General features: G+C 39.5%; 4 protein-coding genes across 4 annotated transcripts; all 4 read left to right on the forward strand.

The window, feature by feature from the left end:
• Positions 1–285: 285 nt before the first annotated feature.
• On the forward strand, positions 286–2,512 carry LOC111216307 (gap junction Cx32.2 protein). The gene is made up of 2 exons (XM_022737799.1): positions 286–389; positions 1,083–2,512. Exon 2 carries the CDS (start codon positions 1,110–1,112, stop codon positions 1,968–1,970), a length of 861 nt encoding a protein of 286 aa, XP_022593520.1. The 5' UTR covers positions 286–389; positions 1,083–1,109; the 3' UTR covers positions 1,971–2,512.
• Positions 2,513–3,618: 1,106 nt separating this feature from the next.
• Positions 3,619–7,038, forward strand: LOC111237260 (gap junction Cx32.2 protein-like). The gene is made up of 3 exons (XM_022766287.1): positions 3,619–3,725; positions 4,869–5,002; positions 5,657–7,038. The coding sequence occupies exons 2-3, from the start codon at positions 4,874–4,876 to the stop codon at positions 6,278–6,280; spliced, it is 753 nt and encodes a 250-aa protein (XP_022622008.1). The 5' UTR covers positions 3,619–3,725; positions 4,869–4,873; the 3' UTR covers positions 6,281–7,038.
• Positions 7,039–7,861: 823 nt separating this feature from the next.
• cunh1orf198 (chromosome unknown C1orf198 homolog) lies at positions 7,862–13,049 on the forward strand. The gene is made up of 6 exons (XM_022766275.1): positions 7,862–8,177; positions 9,267–9,317; positions 9,459–9,569; positions 9,882–10,049; positions 10,646–10,996; positions 12,204–13,049. The coding sequence occupies exons 1-6, from the start codon at positions 7,872–7,874 to the stop codon at positions 12,258–12,260; spliced, it is 1,044 nt and encodes a 347-aa protein (XP_022621996.1). The 5' UTR covers positions 7,862–7,871; the 3' UTR covers positions 12,261–13,049.
• A 5,382-nt stretch (positions 13,050–18,431) lies between these two features.
• clec11a (C-type lectin domain containing 11A) lies at positions 18,432–23,243 on the forward strand. Its single transcript, XM_022770341.1, has 5 exons — positions 18,432–18,565; positions 20,030–20,144; positions 20,352–20,459; positions 20,874–20,957; positions 22,311–23,243. The coding sequence occupies exons 1-5, from the start codon at positions 18,473–18,475 to the stop codon at positions 22,721–22,723; spliced, it is 813 nt and encodes a 270-aa protein (XP_022626062.1). The 5' UTR covers positions 18,432–18,472; the 3' UTR covers positions 22,724–23,243.
• Positions 23,244–23,256: the final 13 nt, after the last annotated feature.

Below are 23,256 nucleotides of genomic sequence, written 5' to 3' on the forward strand. Positions count from 1 at the left end.
TGAATTTAACAGTGCCACAAAAATGCTTCAATACTTCATCATAACCACAGTCAAATACATGCTGAATATTTAAATAAAAACAGTTGTTTTAATGATTTACACACCTTTTCTTTTCTGTTTATTTTCAAAAATTCGAAGCCGGCCAGAGCTGGGTCTCTGAACATCTGTCAATTATTACACTCTCGTCCTCTTGTTCTCATCTTTGTCAATCTTTTTTTTCTTTTTGCTGCTGACGGGCACAACGTGACACTACAGCCAGATGTGTGTTACACAATGTGGTCCCTCACCCCACCTCATGAGTCCTGCTGTCCTCACCCACAACTCCAAGGTTCAACTTCAGTTAGTGATCTATCCCACCTAGAGACAGTCCTTTCCTTCCAGAGCAGCAGGTAAGATGCAACAATTTCTGCTCTCTCCTACAGATAATTGATCATTTGACAAATCACAAAGAAAAGTGTTATTAGCGAATGTCAATATTGGTCACTATACAAACTGAAAATATCAAAGATTTTTTTCTTTATATACATTTTTTGAGTATGTAAGTGATGGGTTGTCAATTTACTTTAAATGTCCATTACATTGCTTCATCTGTACATTAATAGCATGAGATTTGTTTTTGTTTTTTTTTACATGTATTTATTTTAACTGTGTTACACAGAATATTGATGTAAGCTTTACTATAGGAAAACTTCCTTTTTATTTATTTCTACGCCTCCTTCCACTACGCCTCATCAATATAATGCCACTGAGTTTTATCTTCTTCTGTTCAAAATTCTGAATAATGATTACTTATTTGTTTATTTATTACTTATTTATGATATTAAGTACTGAAAAGCTAGCTGAAGGTCCAGGAGGCTCTGATGTCTTCTTTCTTCTCGATTTTAAAAACAGAAAAATTATTCATCTAAATTAAACAGATCAATGAGCCCTTTTCTTCCAACAGTGGCATTTTGATTAAATAATAAGTTGTGGTTAATGTTTTAGTTAATAAGGTGTGGTGTAGGCTCATTAAAAAACAAAGTGAGCAATTGAACTATTTATTAGCCTGGGTATTTACTGTATTTTTCGTCTTTTCATCACAGATCAGTAACTGAACATCACTTATAAATATGGGAGACTGGGGATTCCTGTCAAGCTTACTGGACAAGGTCCAGTCACACAGCACAGTCATCGGGAAGATCTGGATGAGCGTCCTCTTCCTGTTCAGGATCATGGTTTTGGGTGCAGGTGCTGAGAGCGTCTGGGGCGACGAGCAGTCGGGTTTCATCTGTAACACACAGCAACCTGGTTGTGAGAACGTCTGCTACGACTGGACCTTCCCCATCTCGCACATTCGCTTCTGGGTCCTCCAGATCATCTTCGTCTCCACACCGACGCTGGTCTACCTGGGCCACGCCATGCACGTCATCCACAAGGAGAATAAGCTGAGGGGGCTGCTGTCGAGCCCTGGTGGACGCCAGCTGCTTAAAAGGCCCAAATACACAGATGAGAACGGAAAGGTGAAGATCAAGGGGAACCTGCTGGGAAGCTACCTGACTCAGCTCGTGGTTAAGATCATCATTGAAGCCGCCTTCATAGTGGGCCAGTACTACCTGTATGGATTCGTCATGGTCCCCATGTTCCCCTGCTCTAGGAAGCCCTGTCCCTTCACTGTGGAGTGCTACATGTCCCGCCCCACAGAGAAGACCATCTTTATTATCTTTATGCTGGTAGTGGCCTGCGTCTCTCTGTTGCTGAATTTCATTGAGATGTTCTACCTGCTTTGCACCCGGGTCAGATGTGGGTCCAGGAATCGCAGTCACAAGATTACCTCGGCAGAGAACCCTGCCGGCCTGTCAGCTCCCAGCTGGCCGACTGCAGAGGACGCACTCAAGCAGAACAAGCTGAACATGGAGCTCGAGAGCAGTCACAGTATTGGAGGAAGCCTGGACGGGGCCAAAGAGGAGAAACGACTACTGAGTGGTCATTAAAAAAAAACCACAGATGTCACCATTAATGTATTAATGTTTTGTCTTGTTTCAGATTATCCCCCCAGTGCTTTCTGGCTCAAATACATCTAAGAGACTGATTTCTTACATCATGACACAATATAAAAGAAAAGCTTCGTCACTGTCTAATAATGTGGTATTATGTGCTGGGAAGAGTCTGCGTAAATTAACAATATTAAAGGGCCACATTGTTGGAAATTTACATTTATTTTGTATTTTTCAAATGGAAATCTAATAATGGAAAATGTGCAATATTGATAATGTATTTATCTGAGTGAGCAGAAGTTTGTCTATGCTCGGTTATTACATGAGTCCTTTAAGTTATTCCCATGTTCATTATCTAGGACTTGAAATAATTTCCTTATTGAATGATGATGATGATGATGATGATGATGATGATGATGATGATGATGACGATGATGGTGATGATTGTGGTGAAGAGTCTGTTTCTACTGATGAAGTAGAAAAACATTTTTTGTATGCTGTATTGTTTTTAATAAATTAATAAATAAAAAGTTGGATAAAAAAAAGTTTTTTCATCAATCTATTCATTTTAGATGACAGGTTTACACTTTTCACTTCCCAGTCCAACAACTTACTTTTACAGAGTATGAGTCACACTTTTAATACTGTAGGGCTGCAACAGATGATTGTTATTGATTAGTCTACTGATTATCTTCTAGTTTAAAGGATTAATTGTTTGCTCTATACAAATGACAGCCAACTGTGGATGTCAGTCACAGTTACCCAAAGGTGACAACAGTCAATCAAAAATCCAAAGATATTGAGTTTACTATGATAAAAGAGAAAAACAGTAAACATCCACATTTGAGAAGCTGAAACCAGGGATGTTGCTTCCCATTTTAGCTTATAAAATACTTAAATAATTAGCTAATAATCAAAATTGTTGCTGATTCATTTTCTGGTCATAATCTAATCAACTGATTGATTAATCAATGCGTCAGTCACGTCAGAATAGGGAGTGGTTGGTAGAGTGTCAGATATTAGCCACCACCTCTGACTCATGGATAATTTAAATGATTTCATATAAGGCTTAGGACATTAACATCAGATAGAAAATTGAAAGGTGAAACTTAAACAAACTGTGAACTGTGCCTCGGTGTGTTTAGACATTGTGTAAATCACATTGTATGAAGAAAAAAAAACCTTTTCGTTGACACAGTCTCAACAAAGAATGAACGTGACTGCTCAGTCTTCACGTAGAATTCATTGCAGGGTTATTGTAGTAGGTTGGATTAGTCTGTATTGGTGTGCAGACTGTGTCCATACCTTTAGCCTCTGTCTCTTTGCTCATTTTATTTATTTACTGGCTTTGTAGATATGTAACTAGCAAATCTATTTGAATGTAAAATGTAAAAGCAGTCAAGGGCTGCTTTAGTGAATACTTCTCATTTATAGCCTACATATGATGAAAAATCATACAGTGATGATAATAATGAACAGTTACATAAACCAGCTTTGGATTTTGCTTTATAGCACTGCCAATCATTAACCTGCACAATCTTTTCAGTGCTCAGCCCAAAATTCTCCACTTGAGATTTATCATTTTCAGATGTCATGACAACGTGACAGCTCACGCCGTTGCGCAAATTCATCAAATCTAAAGTTCAAGGTACCATAGACGGGTTTAGTTTGGTGCACTGGGCTCTCTGTCATTCAACACCACAGGTGGTGACTGCTCTGCTTGTCTAGAAGAAGAACTTTTTAAATTCAAAGGTAAGATTTTGAAATTGAAATATAGAATGTAATGATTTCAAACTTAAATTTAATGCTATTATTTTTGGGTTAAGATACCACATCATCTTGTTATTTCAGCCACATATGTATATTAAGATGGATATAGGCATTTATTATTATGAATATATTTTCTTGCCTTACTACTTGACCATTCAGACTGAAGCACTGTCCTTAATCCATCAGGATAAAAATCCGTATTATCCATGTATTGTCAACATGTTCTATGATTAGATGATGTGCAATGATGTGCGGTTAGAATACACTGTGAACACACTAAAGTGCTCTTCCTTTTATGAAAAGCATTATATTTTTAGATGTAGCTGTTCATACAAACATCTGCTGAATATAAATTCCTCTCCTATCTAACATCCAAACATACAGCACATAGTGAGATACCTTGAGATAAGTCTTTGTTATGCAATATGCTTTTACAGCTTCTTCTTTACGTTCTGGACAACCTATAGATTAGAGATTTTACAGCATGTGATTGTGTCTCTAAAACAAGGTGTTCTGCTGCTGTTGATGATGATGGTTTGCCTTTCACGTTAATCAGTTATCATCCATTACATCACGTAGTGCCATTTATTAAAAAATAATGGAACGCTTTAATCTATACTTTTGTGACAGGCTATATGTAGTTACAGAGTGGTCACTTAAAAGAGAATAAATAATTAATGATTAATTAGAGAAAAAATAAGATTCATTACATTTTCATTAAGTTTTCCTTTCTCACATAGATTTGACAACTACTGCAAATAACAATTGGGTAACTGATGTTCTGTTGGTTTTTTCCAATAGATCTCTTGTTATATGAATAGTTGGATATATGATACAGTTGGATATAGTTGGTTACATGAATGAGATTGTTTTAAGTAGTGGGGTCTGCAACTATTAGTAATTAATCACTTACATATAATGGCTAAATGAGAAACAGAAAAATTTTATTTTCTCAATAGAACTCTTCTCGTCTCTTCCTTTCCATATGACTGGTGTCTCAAGTATTCAGAGGACTGGACTATCGGATCACTCTGCATGGTTTTCATGAAACCACGCATTTATTAATCAGTATTAATCATTATTATCAGTAATCATTATTAATCAGTTGACATATTTACTTTTCAGAGACAATGGGAGAGTGGGGTTTTCTGTCTTCTCTGCTGGACAAGGTCCAGTCCCACTCCACCGTCATCGGGAAGGTCTGGCTCAGCGTACTTTTTATATTCAGGATCATGATCCTCGGAGCTGGAGCAGAGAAGGTGTGCTTCTACTTGTTTTGTTCATAGTAGCTTTATACATAAGTGGTGCATCACTGAATTACCTCTGCAAGCCCAGGACGTTTAAATGAAATAACACCCTCTGGTGACCATAATGGAGATCCACAGTTCCTGAGGAACAATAGCTGTGAAACCCAGCCAGTGTTCAGATAGTGCTGCATTCAACTTTAAAACAAATAATCAGGTTTTGCATTATTAAGAATCTTATTATTAAAGATCTTTATCTTCTTTATCTTTAAACGAGGGTTGTTTGAAGTTTTCCATCAGTCTGCGTACTTTATAAAGAGTCACTGGGGCCGGAGACAATTCTGGTCTGATTTTCTAAATTTTGCCTGTTGAAAACAAAAACAACATATACTTTTACCTATTTAAAAATCCTTTTTAACTTTAAACATTATTAAATGTTTGTGCAACCACAACATTTTATGTCTAGAATGTCATTTTGTAGCCTGGTTGTTTAATACTTAGCCACTAATTGCACACAGCAGTTCTTCAGTGCGCCTCAGTGGATGCTAGCAGTAGATTCTGGAAGATTTGTGCTAAATTAAACACTCCTTTATGAAAGAAACTTAACTCTCAGTCCATCTGTTGACCATATGCAAGTAATAATAATATGTTTTCATATGAACATTGCAGGTTTGGGGTGATGAACAATCCAATATGATTTGTAATACCAAACAGCCTGGCTGTAAGAACGTCTGCTACGACCTCGCCTTCCCAATCTCACACATTCGATTCTGGGTCCTCCAGATTATCTTTGTCTCCACACCAACGCTGGTCTACCTCGGTCATGTGCTCCACGTCATCCACAAAGAGAATAAGATGAGGCAATACATGCAAACTCACTCTGGCAGTGAAATCGTCAAGCTTCCCAAGTACTCTGACGATAAAGGCCATGTCAAGATTAAAGGCAACCTGCTCGGAACCTACATGACCTCCATATTATTTAGAATCATTCTGGAGGTAGCGTTCATTGTGGGGCAGTATTATCTGTATGGGTTTGTCATGGACCCAAGAATCGTCTGCTCCCGAGCTCCATGTCCTTTCACTGTAGAGTGCTACATGTCTCGACCCACTGAGAAGACCATCTTCATCATCTTCATGCTTGTAATGTCCTGTGTCTCTCTTCTGTTCAACGTAGCAGAGATCTTCTACCTGGCCTGTTGTCGCTCATCCAGAAAAAGGTCTAAAACTGTTCCAGCTGCTGCTATTGCCATTCACCCACATTTCAATGGTGAAGGTCTGATTAAAAAAGAGTAGCTTAGCCTCCATAATGCCAGTCACAGCACAGCGTGAGGAATTCCATTTAGATCCAGTGTGCAAAATTGTTGCATAGTTAACAAGCAACAGGAGGGTAAATAAAACCTGGGCCTACATTTGCAATAGTTATTTATTTATTTATATGACGCTTAAAAATTGCAGAAATCAAAATTTGGAGCCATACTGTATATGTTGACTATTTGTGAATGGGAGTAATCAAATATCTAAACATGCACAAGAAGAATAAAATATATTGAAGTCTCAATGAAGCCAACTTTTAAAATTTGCTGGGTTTTTGTGGTTTTATTTTTATTTCTTTTTTTTGTGAGGCACTTTTGTATACTGCAGCCCCTAAGTGACAATTGGTAATTGTGACCTTTAACATTTACTGTAGTCACTCTGCTGTGGCCTGTGAGTACATGGGCTGAATGTCGGAGGGACCTGTCCATACAACTTTACTTACAGCAGATACCTTTGTCTATCATTGTACCAATTCGTATTAGGCAAAAGCCACTGTGTAGCTTTACAGGCGTGTTTGTTCTAAAGAAATATTTAAGGGCTCTTAGTGCTACTTTTCTTTTTGAATGTATTTTTTTCAGTTTTACCAAAATGGTTAAATGTTCAAGGATGACTTTCAGAACTGTAAATATTTTAATTAGAAATCATTTGTTTTTCATGTTTGGTTTTTTAATATGACTGTTTTGATTGATGAATTCCTTAAGGAAACACATAACTTATTAAAACATGTTTGGAGTTTAGTGCATCTCTGTTTGTGTTTCATTGTTTCTTTCATTATACCCATACATAATTCATAATCTATGTTGTTAATTTATATTGAAATTACATTTGACGTCCAATAAATCACTGGTTTAGATACAGAAAAATAAATATCTTTTAAAACTTTTTTTTTCAAAAAAATTCCATTTGTGCTCAACACAAAACATATTAAATAAATAAAACAATAAAATAAAATAAAAAATAATAATAATATTCAGCACAACTACTTAAAATAATTTTTACCGTAACTCATTATTTTGGTTTTGCAGTTGGCTACTAAACTAAGGACTCAGATATTTGAATGATGAATTGATAACAAACTAGAAGTGAAAATTATATTTACATTCATCAGTTGGCAAGAGACACCACTCATGTTAGATTAACATGTCTGCATAAGCAAGTAACTTTACAAAGACATGTGTTAGGGAATTTTTACCTTGTTGTAGGTAGCATCAAACCTTCCTCAGAAAGGTTAATCCCAATGTAACTTCAAAGTTGTTTCCCTTATTTAGCTACCGACCGGAGGCCAACTTCAGCGTAGTGGCTTAGCGGACAGGGAGCTTTACATTACATTACAACATTATTTTTTCAGCACCAAATTATGATGCATAGGAACAACTATAAGGGTAAATGAAGCTAAAGTCGAAGGCGATGAAGTCACTATTGAGAAAAAGAGCTCAATCTTCTGAAAGTGACCACAAGATGGCACCGTCAACACACACATTGAAACTGATTGCGTCCCTCCCACCGCCCACACGGCGACGAACACCAGTTTCCTTTTCCTCACAATAACAACAGCTGGCAGCAGCTAAAGATGGCCACCGCGACGGTAGCGGGGCTTGATGCCCACAGGATGGAGGAAAAGAAGTTCGAATATTTCTCCTCCATCAACTCCATGGCAAAGAAAATAATGCAGGAGAGGGAGAAAATCAAAGAGAAGCACGGCTCGTCCTGGGAGAAAATGACGCCGCAGGAGCAGGACAGCGCTATCGACAACTGGATGATGGATCCCCATATTCGAGCCCGATACGCTATGCATAGAGTTGACCGTGACGAAGTGGTCTGTTATCCAAAACTGCTCATTCAGACTGGTCAGAAGATAGTTCATTTCGGAGAGGAGGTATTTAAACCACATTTGAGTTTATATTTTATATGTTTGTGGGTATGTTTAAAGGTCTGGATAGCCCTTTTCGTCATTGTTGCTAACTAGCCACGTAGCCTTTAAAATACGTAGGTAAACGTCATAGTGACTACATGAGCCTAAGTACAGGTTAATTATAGATAGATAGATAGATGTAATAGTAAAATGATCAGTTCTGTAGGATAGCTTTACAGTAGGCTATTATTTGTAGACAAGGCCATAATAATTTGATGACTACAAGCGTCTCACAGGAATTCTGCTGCTTTTATTTTGTAAAATATTAGCAAAACATATGTAAATGTTGACCTGAACATGAACATTTGTATTATTGTATTATGATTTTACTGCCTTCTCTTTTCACATTGATGAGCCAAAACATTATGACCACCCCTACCCTGCCTTTTATGCTGTTTAGTGCCACCAAAACATTTCTGGCCCATCAACATATGGACCCTTCAAGAACTCTGCTAGGTGACCTGTTGTATCTGGCTCTGAGAGGTTAAGACAAGATCCTTTTAAGTCCTGTATATTGCAGATGGAGCCCCTGGCAAATCAGACTTTTCACAGCTCATCCCCAAACACCCCAGGACCAGTTCTTGGTTTGTCCCTCTTTGGACCAGTGTCAGTAGGTAATCACTACTGCTGGATAGAAGCACCCCACAAACCTTGCAGTTCGGAGATGCTTCAACCCAGTTGTCTGGCCATGACTATCTGGCCCTTGTCAAAGTCACTCAGGTCTTTACACCTGCCCTTTTCTCCAGCATCCAACACTCCAGCAACCAACTGTGTTCACTTACCGTCCAATATGTCCCAGACCTTTACATGCACCATTGTTACAAGATTAATAAGTGTTGTTCGTTTCATCTTTCAGTCATAATGTTTTGGCTTATTGGTGTATAATTATTTTATTTTCCTTGTTGTAAAGAGTCACTAAGCTTTTACAGTCAAAATAACATAACTTGTTTATTTTCTAAAAAGAGTATAAGTTCCATTATACCATTCATTGAGCCCCTGAGTACACTGTGTGTAAATTGAAACTGTAACTTCAGCTTATGTGTCTCTTTTTAGGATATTACCTGGCAAGATGAGCATTCGGCCCCCTTCTCATGGGAAACCAAGGTAAAAATAATCATTCATTCACAAGTTCACAGCTGATTTCGTTTACTTTGTCTATTGTTGACATATCTGGGATTATATAAGCATAGCTGAATCTTTCTTTAAAGTGCGATACTGCTATAAAACTGATTTTCCATGTTTCAGAGTCAGCTGGAGTTCAGCTTGACATCAGGCTCTGCAGACCAGGGGATCTGTGCTTCGCATGCAGACCCAAAGTCTGCAAAGGCTCCTCATGCCAATCAGCATGGAACCAAGGTATGATTAGCCTTTTCTAACAAAAATCTCACTTTGATAAATTTGACCTGATTTTGCTAAATCTGCCATAAAGTAACACATTTGAACGAAACCTATTGATGTACATGTTGCATTTATTTGTGTGGATGTGATAATGTTTTTGTTGAAATTGGGTTTTATGTATGATTATCACAGTGTTTGTCCCATAACAACAGCCTGCTGTATCCATCACTAGTGCTTTGTTGGCTTGTTTGAGTTGTACACACGCCCAATAGGAATTGCTCTTTGAATAACCTTGACCTCAATTAAGTGTGTTATTGTATGATTGTGAAGGTGTCTGTCAGTGAGGGCCGGAGGCCAGAAGAAGAGTCGTCTTTCTGGAAGATCAGTGCAGAGAGGTCCAGGCTGGAGGGGGAGCAAGCTGACTTCCAGTCTCTGACTCCCAGCCAGATCAAATCCCTTGAGAAAGGGGAGAAATCCCTCCCCTCCTACCTCCGACAGGTAAGCACTGCGTTGCTTACTATCTTTTGGTGTTGTCAATTCAAGTAACGGCTGCCAAAAATGTTCATATATTTTGGGCTGCTTTTAAATGTTGAGGAGCGAACATCCCATTTCTGGTCTGTGATAGTTTCTAAGAAACAACAGATTGGAGGCAAGTACCCACCCCAACACTTGTCACTTTTGTTATCACGCTATGTGTCCTGAAATAGAGTCTCGCCTGAAGCTGAGATAAATGGCATCTGTGAAGCCTCCACAAGTGTCAGAGAAGCAGATGGTGAATGCAGCCAATTTGCAGTAAAAAAAAAAGCAACAATGATTTTTTTCTGGATGCCCTACTTTGCTCTTCTTTCTTTTCTTCTTTCCTGCACTTTATTTTTACTTCGATTTTTCTTTTCACTGCACAGCCTCATGAACCACCTTCATTGCTTTCAGTGCCTGTTCAAGAAGCCTAAATATAATGTTAACAACTATACAACCCCGCTTTTGAGCTGTTTTGTAACTTTTAACTTGTGTTATCTTGTGTATAACACAAATAACATCCATAAAAATCTAATATTAATTGTATCAGTGACACTAAAAATGCCATTTTTCTGCAGGAGAGCTCTGTCACCTCAAAGGAGCCTGAGGCAGTAGAGTCCCATCCTCCACCTCCTACCAGGGCCACAAAGCAGAGAGCACCCAAACCTCCTGCTCCCCCGCCCCCTGCCCCCACTGCTGTCAGTGCAACACCGGCGTCCATCTCCATCTCGCCAAACCCTGCCCCGCCTGTCAGCGTGTCCTCGACAGTGGCGGGATGGGAGCGATCTCAGAGCACCTTACCGTCGGTCAGCATCACCGTGGATGAAGTGTTCTCCTCCAACATGATGTCAAAGCCCTCCAACATCCCCGCCAGTGTGGAGAGAGAGAGAGAGGAGGAAGTTTCCCCCAACAGCCCCACCTTTTCCCAGGTGAGCTCTGAAACAGATAGACAGAGGTTTCAGAATGACACAAGCACAGTTTCTAAGTATTACTTTTGCTTTGGATATTGTGGATTGGATATTATAGGAAGTTCAAATCACATTCCACATATCTACAGGGAAAGTGAAAGGCTAATACCTGCCGTGATGTCACTGATTTGGATGTGGCCAGAAATGCAGCGTACACAGTGTCATGGGTTCTTCACTGAGTCCAAGCTTCTGAAGTTCACTTATTACAACTGTGGTTCAGTTCACTCGGTCTGGATGAAAGAAAAAAATTACATTGTTGCCTTTTGGTCCAATTTTTGTTCACACTGAATTTGAAATTAACGAGGAGCTGTAAATAATAGGCTCTGTGGACTGACAGGTAACTCATTCAATGGGATGTTTTGGTGACTGGCGTCTTGTATCATCATCATCGCTACATGGAAATGAAACTCCAGAGACTTGACAGCGAGTCGTGCAGCACTTAACTGTGTCTTGTATTGCAATATTACTGGTAACGGTTATTATGTGGCTGCTCTTTTTAGCTCAGTTCCTTTTGAGTAACTGCGGAGTAGGACACAAGCATAATACACCACTGGTTTAATTATGTGCTACAGCCATATGTTGCCATTGTTACCAAATGATCTTGCGCAATTATATGGGCGACTAAAACCGATTCTTTGACATTTCTTCACAATCAGAAATCGGGTTTGATTGTAGTTTAGATTTTGAATTCCTGCTTAAATCCAATACCACACAGTCCTGTGGTTGGCTTGTTCTGCTTTCACACCCAAAACAAACCGCACCACATTCCAATTGGAACCGAACCAAACCAACCTTTTCACCCTCTGTCTAGTTGTTTAGTCTGCAGCAGAGTTTGATTCACAGCTTTCACACGGGCCCAAACAAACTGAAGCAAATGGGAAAACATATCAGAATTTATTTGCAAAAAACAGGCTTGGTGTAAAACGAGACAAGTTAAACTTGATTAAAAGCCTTTGTACAGGGAAACGAAATGGGACACACTTAGATAGATCCCATCATGCAATGAACTCACTGAAGAGAATCCAATAAAACAAGTAAAATGAGTCATCGAATTACTTAAGCAAAAATTTGAGAAGCAGCTGTGTCTATTAGTCAGTCATTGTACACTTCACAATGTCTTCAGCCTCCCACGTCTCACCCACACTGTCCGCTTGTTCCTTCTCCTCAGTTCAACACAAGCAGCAGCATCCTGAAGACTGGATTCGACTTCCTAGACAACTGGTAAACCACAGCTGAGACCAGTCACCGCTCTGAATGATTCATCGTCATCATCACTCTAAAGAAGGACCACACTGCCATGACTACAGACATCCACATCTAGATTTAAAGAAACAACAGTCTTTAGAATGACCACATTATGTTCTTGTAATTATCTCCAGTGGCTTGTTAAGACATTATCTCACCACCTGTGTGCTGGTGTATTTTCCCCCCATTAGAAGAGCCCCCTCTCCTCACTGACAAGGGTTGAATCTTCTTAAATGTCAAACACCCCTCTGCCCACTAAATGTAGAGTAAGCAGGGAATGAACCTCACAGAATGTGCACGCTGTTCCTCGCTGTGCATTCACACTGCAATCAACTTGGTTGAAGGGTCCCACAGTTTCACAGATTGGGGAACCATGATCAATGAACTATGATCCCAGTCCCACTTAGCACCTCATGCTCGTTGGGTACGTCCGATAGCTATCAAATAGCAAAAAAAAAAGAAGTGTAAATGCAACCAAAAGAGACTGACTTAGTTGTTAGGTAGCTAGCTAAACTGTTATTGTCGTAACCAAAGGTGCAGATCATTTTTGGAGGTTCATTAAACCACCTTTTGTGCTGACCCTCATTTGCATGAAGCCAGGAAAAACCAAGACAGATGCCATCAGGCACATTTTGATATGACACATTTTAAGTGACAAGTGCAAATGGGGCTGATGCTCCTGACTTACTTTTTCCTGCTTAATGGTACAATGTTTATCCAGTTAGCCACAATAATAAAGTGAACTAAAAAAAAAGCAGGAAACCCTATATAACATTACTTAAACACCTTAAACCTTAAACAGTGAAGGCTGCAACTGTTGCCTAAGGATAGTTGTGTCATCTTTGTTACACAGCAGTCTTTCAAATAAAAGTTTTCTCAAGAAATGGGAATCCCTTTTACAATTGCTATTAATAGCTATGGTACATGAAAACATATTCTTAGCAGTCGGGGGACTAAAACAGTGGAAATCCAATGGCTTTTATTGGGTAACTCCAGCAAACAGTCAAGCTGTTGCACATTTCTTTCATATGTACAGTACATTAACCAACTGTACACATTGGCCACATATCACTTGTAACTGTGGTAACCTGTTCATCATGTTAATTGCCGTGTGAATGCACAGTAATGGTGTGACTTAGCTGCCTTCACTTGGAACTTTTAGACGCCACTCTAGCGAGCAAGAACAATTTTCTACCGCAAGCATGTAAAATTTTCATCTGCCAACACACACACACTAAAACCCTCAGTCCATTTTTAAGTTTTTGTTCTTTGTTATGAAGACTTTTGCTCTCTGATGTGCTTTTATTTATACCTATATATTCCTATAGATCTAAGAGTTTTAGAGTTAAAGTAGTGCTCAGTGCTGCAGTCCTGGCCCTCACAGTGCAATTACTACAGAGAATGTTCCTACTGGTTATGGAATTCCTGCATTATTATCATGGAGGCTGTAAAGATGTTGATTGGATGGAGAAAAATTTTACCATTACATCACTTTACAGGAATACAGCGGAATTGATTTCCAGCTTTAACACAGTCATTGAATTAGATGGTGGTTTTCATCCTAACTGAAGTGGAAACCAGACTGTTCTTGTCTTTGGTATTACGAAAATCAAACCAGGAGGGAAGAATAGCCATGGAAGTGCACAAACTTAGTCATGGAAAAACTCATGGGCTGTATGTCCGGGCTGCCATGGTAACCTGTTACAGATGTCCTGTCCTGTATGGATTTAGCTGCCTGACAAACTTCCTTACCACCTCACCCCTCTCAACTTTCACCCGACCTCAAACTAGTGTTGAGCAAACCCTAGTGTGCATTGATAATGAAAATAAGACGCACTCAAATGTTGTGGTTTAGGTAAATGGGCAGGCATGTAGTGATTTATAACACTTGTGTCACAGAGTTTACATGACTAGAGTACTATTTTACTGAATTTTATATTTATCCGCTGATTGTATCTTCTGCTATACATGTATATTGCACTCATGCATTTTGAGGTCACAGATTCGAAAGAAGTAAATAAATGGAAGTCAAACCCGTTTCTCACTTTCGTCTGTTCTTTTAAATGTGTTGGACACAAGCCCATTCCTTTGAAATAACGATTGGCGGTTTCCAGCTAATTTCGGCAGAATTTCTCAAGGAAGGGGAACAGAAGTGGTTACAACAGAGGTTTTTGTTATGGCTGCAAATACAAGATCAGTTATTAGCGGGTTTGATTTCATAAGAACAGGAAAAACTAATTGAAAGAAAGCGAAAGTTGGACGGTTAACCCAAAGTCTTTGCTTCAGGGTGGTCAAGTCCTTTTTTTTTTTTTTTTTCATTCATGTTTGCCTGCTTGTTTGCATTCTTGTCGCCCTCCCTCTCAGCTCCATGACATCAATTCCTCCAGCTGTAATTTCTACCAGATCCAAAATGCCATTTAGGGAAGGAGGAGGGAAGGACGTCCGGTGCTGAGGGGAAACTTTGTGCTGTTCGGTTTAAACAACACATTGGCCCAGTTCAGAGTCATCAGACCTCGTTCCACTGTCTCCCTCGGGTGCCAAGCAGCCGTTCAGCAGTATTTATTTAAGGAAGCAAGAGCATTACTGTGTGAGACAGAATCTGACATAGATAATGTATGTACATAGTCATTCATTTAATGTAAAATTACAAGTTAAGGTATAAAGATGATGGCAATTTCCTCCCTAGCAGACAGTAAAAAAAACAATTGTATGTGGACAAATGACCTTAGACTCGAGGGTTGTACAACAGCTGGTCTCCAGCAGCAACACAGAGTTAACTGAAGTGTGTGTCTGGGTACCGTCTACGTTGTGTGTCTCCACCTGGTGAATGAATCAGAAACACCAGAGACGGACTGGAGACGGATCCCACTTTACTGATTCTCTACATACAAATCTGACCTGAGTAAAGTTTGACTAGCAGCACTGCTGACACTAAATGATTAGGTAAGTAAAGTGTAAAAAAAAAAAAAAAATCAAAATGCACATATCTTTTAAGTTAATTTATTATTAATTAAATTGGAAAATTTGTGGGAGGAAACCCATGCAAATGCGGGGAGAAGTTGTGGTCTCCACACACACAGAAGGCAGCTGGTCAGTAGATTGAAAATCACAGCCTTCTTGCAACACTGCTAACCACTGAGCCACCCTGCTGCCCTGCATATATGTCTGTGAAGATTCTTAGTCATCCAAGAAGTGTTGAAGTCAATCGGACAAGCGCTTGTCAAGAAAATCAAAGGGTGGACATTTATTCATTCATTCATTCATTTCATGAGTACTCCCCAAACAAGACCTGTAAACAAGCTTTGATGTGTAGTTGCCCTTAAAGTTGCACTACGGTTCAGTGATTTACAGTGTGGATATATAGAACTAAATATTAATCATTTGAAAACTGGTCAGAATCAGGACCTAAATAGCTTATATGTACATATTTTATATACATATATATCAGTGTTCGGCTTTCAAGGTACTGTATGTTTGTGTTCATCATCCCTCATGCTGAACTGAGGCACCTCTGTCCAGTGCAGCCGCCTCCCTGCAGCACCACCCAACACTTCCAGACCCTGAATAGCTCCTTTGTGTTCCCTCCCAGCTATTTTATTTTTCATTTTTTTTCAACAAATGTTTGTGTGAATGAAAAGCATTGCATGGTATTATTGAACTTACAACGGGACAGAAGCAGGACTGTTATTGTGTTAACAGTGTGTTAGCTTCTGTCCAGCAGGCTAATAATAAAGCAGCCTGCTCCACAGACATGACACTCTATTAAAGTGAAAATAAAAACCATACGTCCTGTTTACAAAGCAAAAAAGAACCAACACTCAGTTAGTTGTGTTCCACACTGACATTTTCTCCTAGTCCTGAAGAATTGTGCAAGTCTGACGCGTTGAGTCACTCAGATTCCTTTGTACTGATGAGATTCTCCATGATAAGTGAGCAACGTGGGAAATATCTGCAGTTCAGCCCTAGTATATGTTTGACTATGCAAGTGCAGACACTTCAGTTCACTTCAGTTCACTTCAGTTCAATTTCTTACATTGTAATCTTGTGGATAACAATACTAAACAGTTACGGCTGTAAACCTGAGAGGGTACTTTTAAATATAATGCGCTTGCACATTTGACGAATCAATGACTCAGTGACTAAATTTGTTTTTAGAATGCGAGAAAATGGTGAAACATTCCCACTGCACTTTCCTAAAGCCCAAGATGACCTCTTCAAATTGCTTTTATTGTTCTGTAAATAGTCCAAAAATCAAAAGATAATAAATTTCATATCAAATGAGACAAAGAAGGCTGGAACTGATCATTTTTGGTGTGAACTGATTTTTATAATTTCCTGTGGATCATCTGATTAATCGATTGACTATTGCTTTAATTGATTGTTTTCAATGTAATTTCCTGGCATGAGAATCAACAAGGTCAAACATAAGAAGAACATCTTTTGTTCAAGAGTCACAAATTTGTTTTCCAGACCATTGTTGTCTGTAGTCTGGAAAAGGTTTGAAGGTTCGGAGTCGGTCATGTCCTGGAGCAGCTGTGTATGTGCAGCCGTCCTGCACACTCAAACACATCTGTCCTTCTTTGCTAAAAGCAGTCCCAGTCGCTGCCGGAGCTCCTCCCAGTCTCCAGATCCCTGAGCCCTGCCTCAGTCGCTTCCCCCTGGAAACTGCTGAATTCTTGTGGCATTTTAACTGGCATACCTCCTGCTACAGCCACACACACACACACACACACACACACACACACACACACACACACTCATGCATGCACAGGCTTTTACATAAGGTCTTTCTCTTTTCTTTTTATGTCATCATTTCCCTGGAACAGACTCATGAAGTCCTATTTCTCTTACCATTGATTTATTTAATTACACTAGAAAAGTTTGGCAAGCACACCTGATATTTGGCCAAATTAATACACCGGCTGTGCATGTGTGTGTGTGTGTGTGTGTGTGTGCAACTGAATTTATGACTGCAGTATGCATACAGGGCTGCACTGTAGTGAGCTGAAGTCACCTCTTAAGCCAGAGATAAAACAGGCAAAGACATAAAGAATGAAGCTTCATTCTGAACCTCTGCAATAGTAGTGCGACAAAACTTTACATTTAAAGTGCAACCATGAAAATAAAACGTCCCTCTTTTAAAAGACGAAAAGCCAGATTCATAAGCACTAAAACACACTCTTTATTTTGTTGCTACAACCTCACTTGGTCTGGTATGACCAGTAGCTTAAAGCGGCTAAAGTTAGCAAACTTATAACAGATACTGCTCTGTAATTGGCAGGACTTAGTTTACTTTTACATTTTGACCTCTCTGTACCTCTTCTACCATTACACCATGTTTTAGCATTTAATATTTTGTTGTCATTTGTGGCCACAGTGGCTGCTTTTTAGCAAACGTTATTAATCCAACACGGACCAGAAGTCCTAAAAGTGCCATAGATCAAATCATATCAGCTACTATGCTTGCAAGTCAACAGATGTATATTTCTATGACAAGTGAGCAAATCCTATCTGCTGATGAAGACCGTTAAATACAGCTGAAAGCTCTGAAAACCAGTAAGTAGATCTTGAGTTCTGATCGTTTTGTGAAACTATACTGTAAACCGATTCAGGTAATGAAGACAATGTGCTTTGCTGATGTTGTTGACTAAGTGCGAAAAACCTTGTATCTCCAGATTATAGATGTTAAAACAAGGCTGTTTTTCTTGGTTCTTGAACAGCTGACAGTCTGGAGGTAGATGGTTTCCACAGGACAGAGACCTGTAACGTTGGCCCCCTGTGTAAATGTGCAGTGTTCACACAAAGAGTGGAAACGGGAGGTGGGAGCAGAAACAAAGAGCTTTCCTGTTGTTTGGCAAGAAAAGAGAGGCGAAGACGGAGACAGCAGGCACACAGCAGGGATGTCATTTTGATTTTTTGCTGTTTTGTACCTGCTGCTTTTTTTAAGGGGAGTGTGCACACCAGCTCCCATTCACATTTTCTAATGGGAGATTCCTGCTGCTTTCCTGCTTGCCTGTGTTCTGGATCACATCTCTGAGGGAAGCACAAGGGTCAGGAGGGGAAGAAAAGTGGAGAGAGAGCGAGAGAGAGAGAAACAGACTGTGGAGAGAGAGAGAGAGAGAGAGAGTGACTCAGAAGTGCAGAGGGAGTTTTTGCTGCTGAGGGAAAAGCAGAGTTATTAGGAAGCAGAAAATGGGACCGGCTGCCACCTCGCTCGCTCTCCTGTGTTTATGTTCTCTGGGTGCGAGTGTTCCTACGGGGACGTCCGACGCTGCACCAACACAGGTCAGGACTGTATGTGTACAGCATGTGTTCTTTCTCTTTTCTACAACTAAACCATGGAGTCAACTGACTTTAAACTACATTTCTTTGTATTGAGAATGTTGCTGTTACCTTTGCATTTTATTGATCTTGATCCATTGTGCCTGTTTGTTTGGGTGAGACATTGACCCCATTAGCAGTGCTCTCATGGTTTACACCATGACTGTGTGTAGGAGGGCCTCAGACCTAGATAAATCAAACACAAAATATTAAACATTAAGAATAATTTTGCTAAAATTCAGACAAAAAGTGGTGAAATCTCAGGAAAATACAGTATCCCCGCGTATGGCGTCGGCTTATTCATTGTAAGTCATGATGACACAGACCAGACATGTTAAGGATGACAATGGTGCAACAGCAGTGGTAAGACTAGTGTTAATGATGACACACCCAGAAGAGCAGGTTTTTCCTCTACAAAGACTTAATGTACTGTATGTCTGACCAGTGTCTGAAACAGCGCTCTCATGAGCTACTGTGGACCTGATCTCAGTGATTCTGTTTAGAACAACCTCCCTGTGGAGGTTAGACTGGCGAGCTCCTTCTGTGGTTTATATCCCTCTTAAAGACACATTTTTATAGGTGTGCCTGCCCAGAGTTTGGGTTCAGCTTTCTAAAACCTATTATCAAAGAAAGTGATTCTCCTGATTCCTGATTTTATCGATTATTTCAATGATTTTCTATTTTATTTCATTAGTAGCACTGCTACTATGATTTTTTTTCTCCCCAATGTTGAATAATCTTTGCACTGTTTTCTATTGTTCAGCCTCAATTTTTTATCTTGTCTTATAAAGCATATGTACGTGTGTCTTGAAAGGTGCTTTATAAATAAAGCTCATTCCGATCATTATTATTATTACATGATTATTATGGTGTTGATGACACGGATCAAAATATTGGCTGCAAATGCCTTGTTCTGACACATGAATTAAACTGCACTGAGGGGTAAAAGTACATTAAACTAAAAGCGTATTTCCACTTTTATTGTGTAATTGTGTTTTTTGTCTTCTTCCTTAGAGAGAAAAAGTGAGATGACAGACAAACAAATGTAACAAACCAAACTTCAAGACTGACAGTAGATTACTGATTTAACAAGCATTTCATTACCAAGGCTGTTTGCTGCTGCTGAGATTTGCTCATAATGGAGCTCCTTATTTCGAAATAATCAGAATTAGTCAAACTCCCTCTTGCAGAATAATTATAGCAATCGTTGATAAAAGGGTTTGGCAAAGTGATCAAACGGATAATAATTCTAAAAATTAGTATTTTGGATACAACGGTAATGAGCTTGTTTTGAGCATCTGAGGCTTATTTTTAATGAGTTCTAATGAAGCTTCACAGTGTGATTCAAACAGTGACATCATTGTGATGTGTGTGTGCGTGCGTGTGTGTGTGTGTGTGTGTGTGTGTATGCGTGCGTGTCTTTTAAAGGCTTCTCTGCCAGAGGTGAAGAAAGCAAGAGGGGATGTTCCAGACATTCTTCCAGAGCCTGAACCAGAGCCGACCAGCCCAGTGTCAGACTTTGAAAACTCATACAACTACGTCTGTACGTCATTTTGTACATTTACAAATCATGTTTAAAGCCTTGTTCAGTCAAGCACTTTATGGTTTTTGGTCCTAATATTTGTATCATATATCAACCAACATATAAACATTATAAAAAATGAGCCTTATGTCTGTACTCTAAAATTGCACAGTAATCTTTCTGTGATATGATACATCTGAATTCTCTTACTGTGTTCTATCCCCACAGTATCCAGACTGGCCGGTATGGACCAGGCGATCCACAAGCTGAATGTTGGTCACTACACTCTGGATGTTAAAGTCAGTCAGCTGATGGACCGTCTGTCCAGGATGGATGGTAAGATGCTGCCTTTCCCCTGTAAACCTGCTGACGACATCCTCATCTCTCTTTCCTCATGGACCACTTCTACTTCCACATTAAACACACGTTTCTAAGCTATATTTCTGCTGCACATTTACATCAATCGGTATGATTTTCAAAAGGAAAATTTAAGAATTAAAGTGCCGCCCCCTTGAGCCATAAAGTGATAAAGCAGTTGTGAGATGCATCATGAAACTGAAAGAAAATCCATGAGAGGAGCTCCATTCTAGATCATTATTATAATTTGATCCCTGCTAATATTCCCAGACGATGCTATCAAGCTGAGGCAGGGAGTTTTATTTGTCATTACAGAGGATTCATGAGAACAATTCACTGTGATACCATTCATGTCTCCTTGTCTCTGCTGTTCCCCCATCACTAACATGGCAGCTAAAGTCGGGGAGCTGGAGGACAGCATCCGGGAGGTCTACCAGCACAGCAAGAACAACCGCAAGGAGATTGGAAGACTGGAAGGTAAAACTGGGTTATTTTCCCTCAGATGTCTTTCTTGCGCCTCATGTGAAAAACATAAGACAAAGATCCGCGATTAAAAGGAGATATCAGGCAATCTGTTTTGATTTCCCTCTGTCTTCGGTATTATATTTTTAGACTGAAATGTCCAAGACTGAAAACATGAAAGAATCCCTGAGATTAAAGACATCTGGGATGGTGAGGTTTGGCAGTCAGCATGTGTAGCAAAGCAAGTCTAATTTTGAAACGTGACGTTCATCGATGAAAAGTAAAGAGCGAGCTGTTTTAAAATGTACATGTAAACCATTTGTGAATGTTCCCATCAGGATATTATTCAAGATAAATCCGTGACTTAACTTTTACTAATTTACTCAGTCATTTCTCCACTTTGTATTTGCTTTATGTGAGGTTACAAATGCTCTGTTGCAGACCAGATAAGATTTTTTCAAGGAAATCACTTTAGCTCTGTTTATTGTCTGAGTAAAACCATGTACAGAAAATGACAGGGTGAATGGTGAACAGGGCACATGATGAAACAGGCGAGAGTTGAAGTGTCGAGTACTATGATTGTACTGTAGTATAAGAACCAATCACATGCAGGCAAAATCTGGGTCTCAGGCTCACTTTATGTTCGTATCAAAAAGGTGTGTTGTTATTATGTGACTCATCTCTGATGAATGAAAGTCAACATGAAAGATTATTGGTCTTCTCTATATAATATCTTACATTAGAGAAGACATGATGGCCCATAAGGATTACTGTCTACCTATTCAGACAGTTGTGGATACTAGAGTTTGAAAGACAGTTTCAAGATAAAGTTTCCAGACACAGCTCTGGATAGTATTAGAATTTACTCTGGTATCTGCTACTAAAACTCAAATTTTAAAGCTGCACTAATCAATATTTATAAATGAGCTATTTGACAAAAGATTATGTAATTTTAAAGGCAGCTTGTAGTGATGAATCCAATTAAATATCACTAACTCTGCAGTTCACCTCAGCCCTGCAGTTGTTTTGGTTTTACAGCTGCAGCTTTGCTTTCTGTGTTTGACTCTCACTGCTCTCAGCATCCTGTCTAGCAGCAGCAGGCCGCTAATTAGCAGCTAGCTTGTGAACATAGCAGAGCAATTAGCAGCTAAAGAGGCTGATATTTCCCTGAGGTGTTGGTAGAGGTGAAAACAGAACAATAGAGGGTGAATACTTGACTTGCATTCATCAGCAGAACACAAGCTCAACTCCAAACGCTAATGTAGCTCTGTGTCTTTTTTCTTTTTATCACGAGGAGCCGATAAAGTCAAAAATGTTCCAATTGTAAATGTCTGATGAAGCATCTGCCTTTATTTTTCTGTTTCTTAGGTTGTGAAAAGGGGCGCAGGATGGGATACAAATGTTATCTAGTGTACAACAGCTATGAGGATTACGCTGGAGCGTCCAGAAAGTGTTTGGAGCGCGGCGGCCGCATGGCAATGCCCCGTGACCGCAAGGAGCAGGAGGCACTGGCCGACTACGTCAAGTCTTTCTTCCACCCGGGGAACTGGCCCGTCTGGCTGGGCATTAACGACCTGCGATCTGAGGGCATGTACCTTTTTGAAGATGGGACGCGAGTCTCGTACTTCCAGTGGCGCAAGCACTTCCTGTCCAGCCAGCCGGACGGGGGCAGGCGGGAGAACTGTGTGGCGATGTCGTCAGACGACGGCGACTGGTGGGACCACTACTGTGATCGGACCATGAACTATCTCTGCGAGTTCGATGACAGGGTGGCGCTTTAAAATTAACACTTTCCACGGTAGCTTCACTCTCCCACCACTTTACTACTTTCTTAAGCTTTGACCTCCAGTTGTTTATGATTATAAATAAAAGTCCAGTATATTTTCAAATAACTTATTTCCCTTTAAAAGACACTTTAAACATACCTGGATTGGTTGCTTTCAAAGGTGAAGAAGTCTTTCTTTCTCAATTAGAAACCAACTGTTTTAATATAAATAGCCAGTATAATTTAATTTGAATATACAATTCGTGTAGCATTGTTTAAGTATCAATATATAATATTTCACAGAATTTTAGGTTTTTAAGGTGAAACTTGTGTCTCACATGCGCACAAATGTATGTATTACTATTTAACTTCTGAAAGTACAGAATAACACTTTATCAGATTATGTTACTAATATAAATATTGTATTATTCATGCAGCTGCAGTGATATGAATGTAAGCCAGTCAGGACTCTGCTGTGATTTCATGCACAGAATTCTAAATATTTGTACAAAGTTTCCAAAAAAAAAAAAAAAGGGGAAATCATGAAAA

The sequence above is a fragment of the Seriola dumerili genome, unplaced genomic scaffold (genome assembly GCF_002260705.1).
Source record: "Seriola dumerili isolate Sdu_G_001 unplaced genomic scaffold, Sdu_1.0 BDQW01000025.1, whole genome shotgun sequence".
NCBI classification, from domain to species: Eukaryota; Metazoa; Chordata; class Actinopteri; order Carangiformes; family Carangidae; genus Seriola; species Seriola dumerili.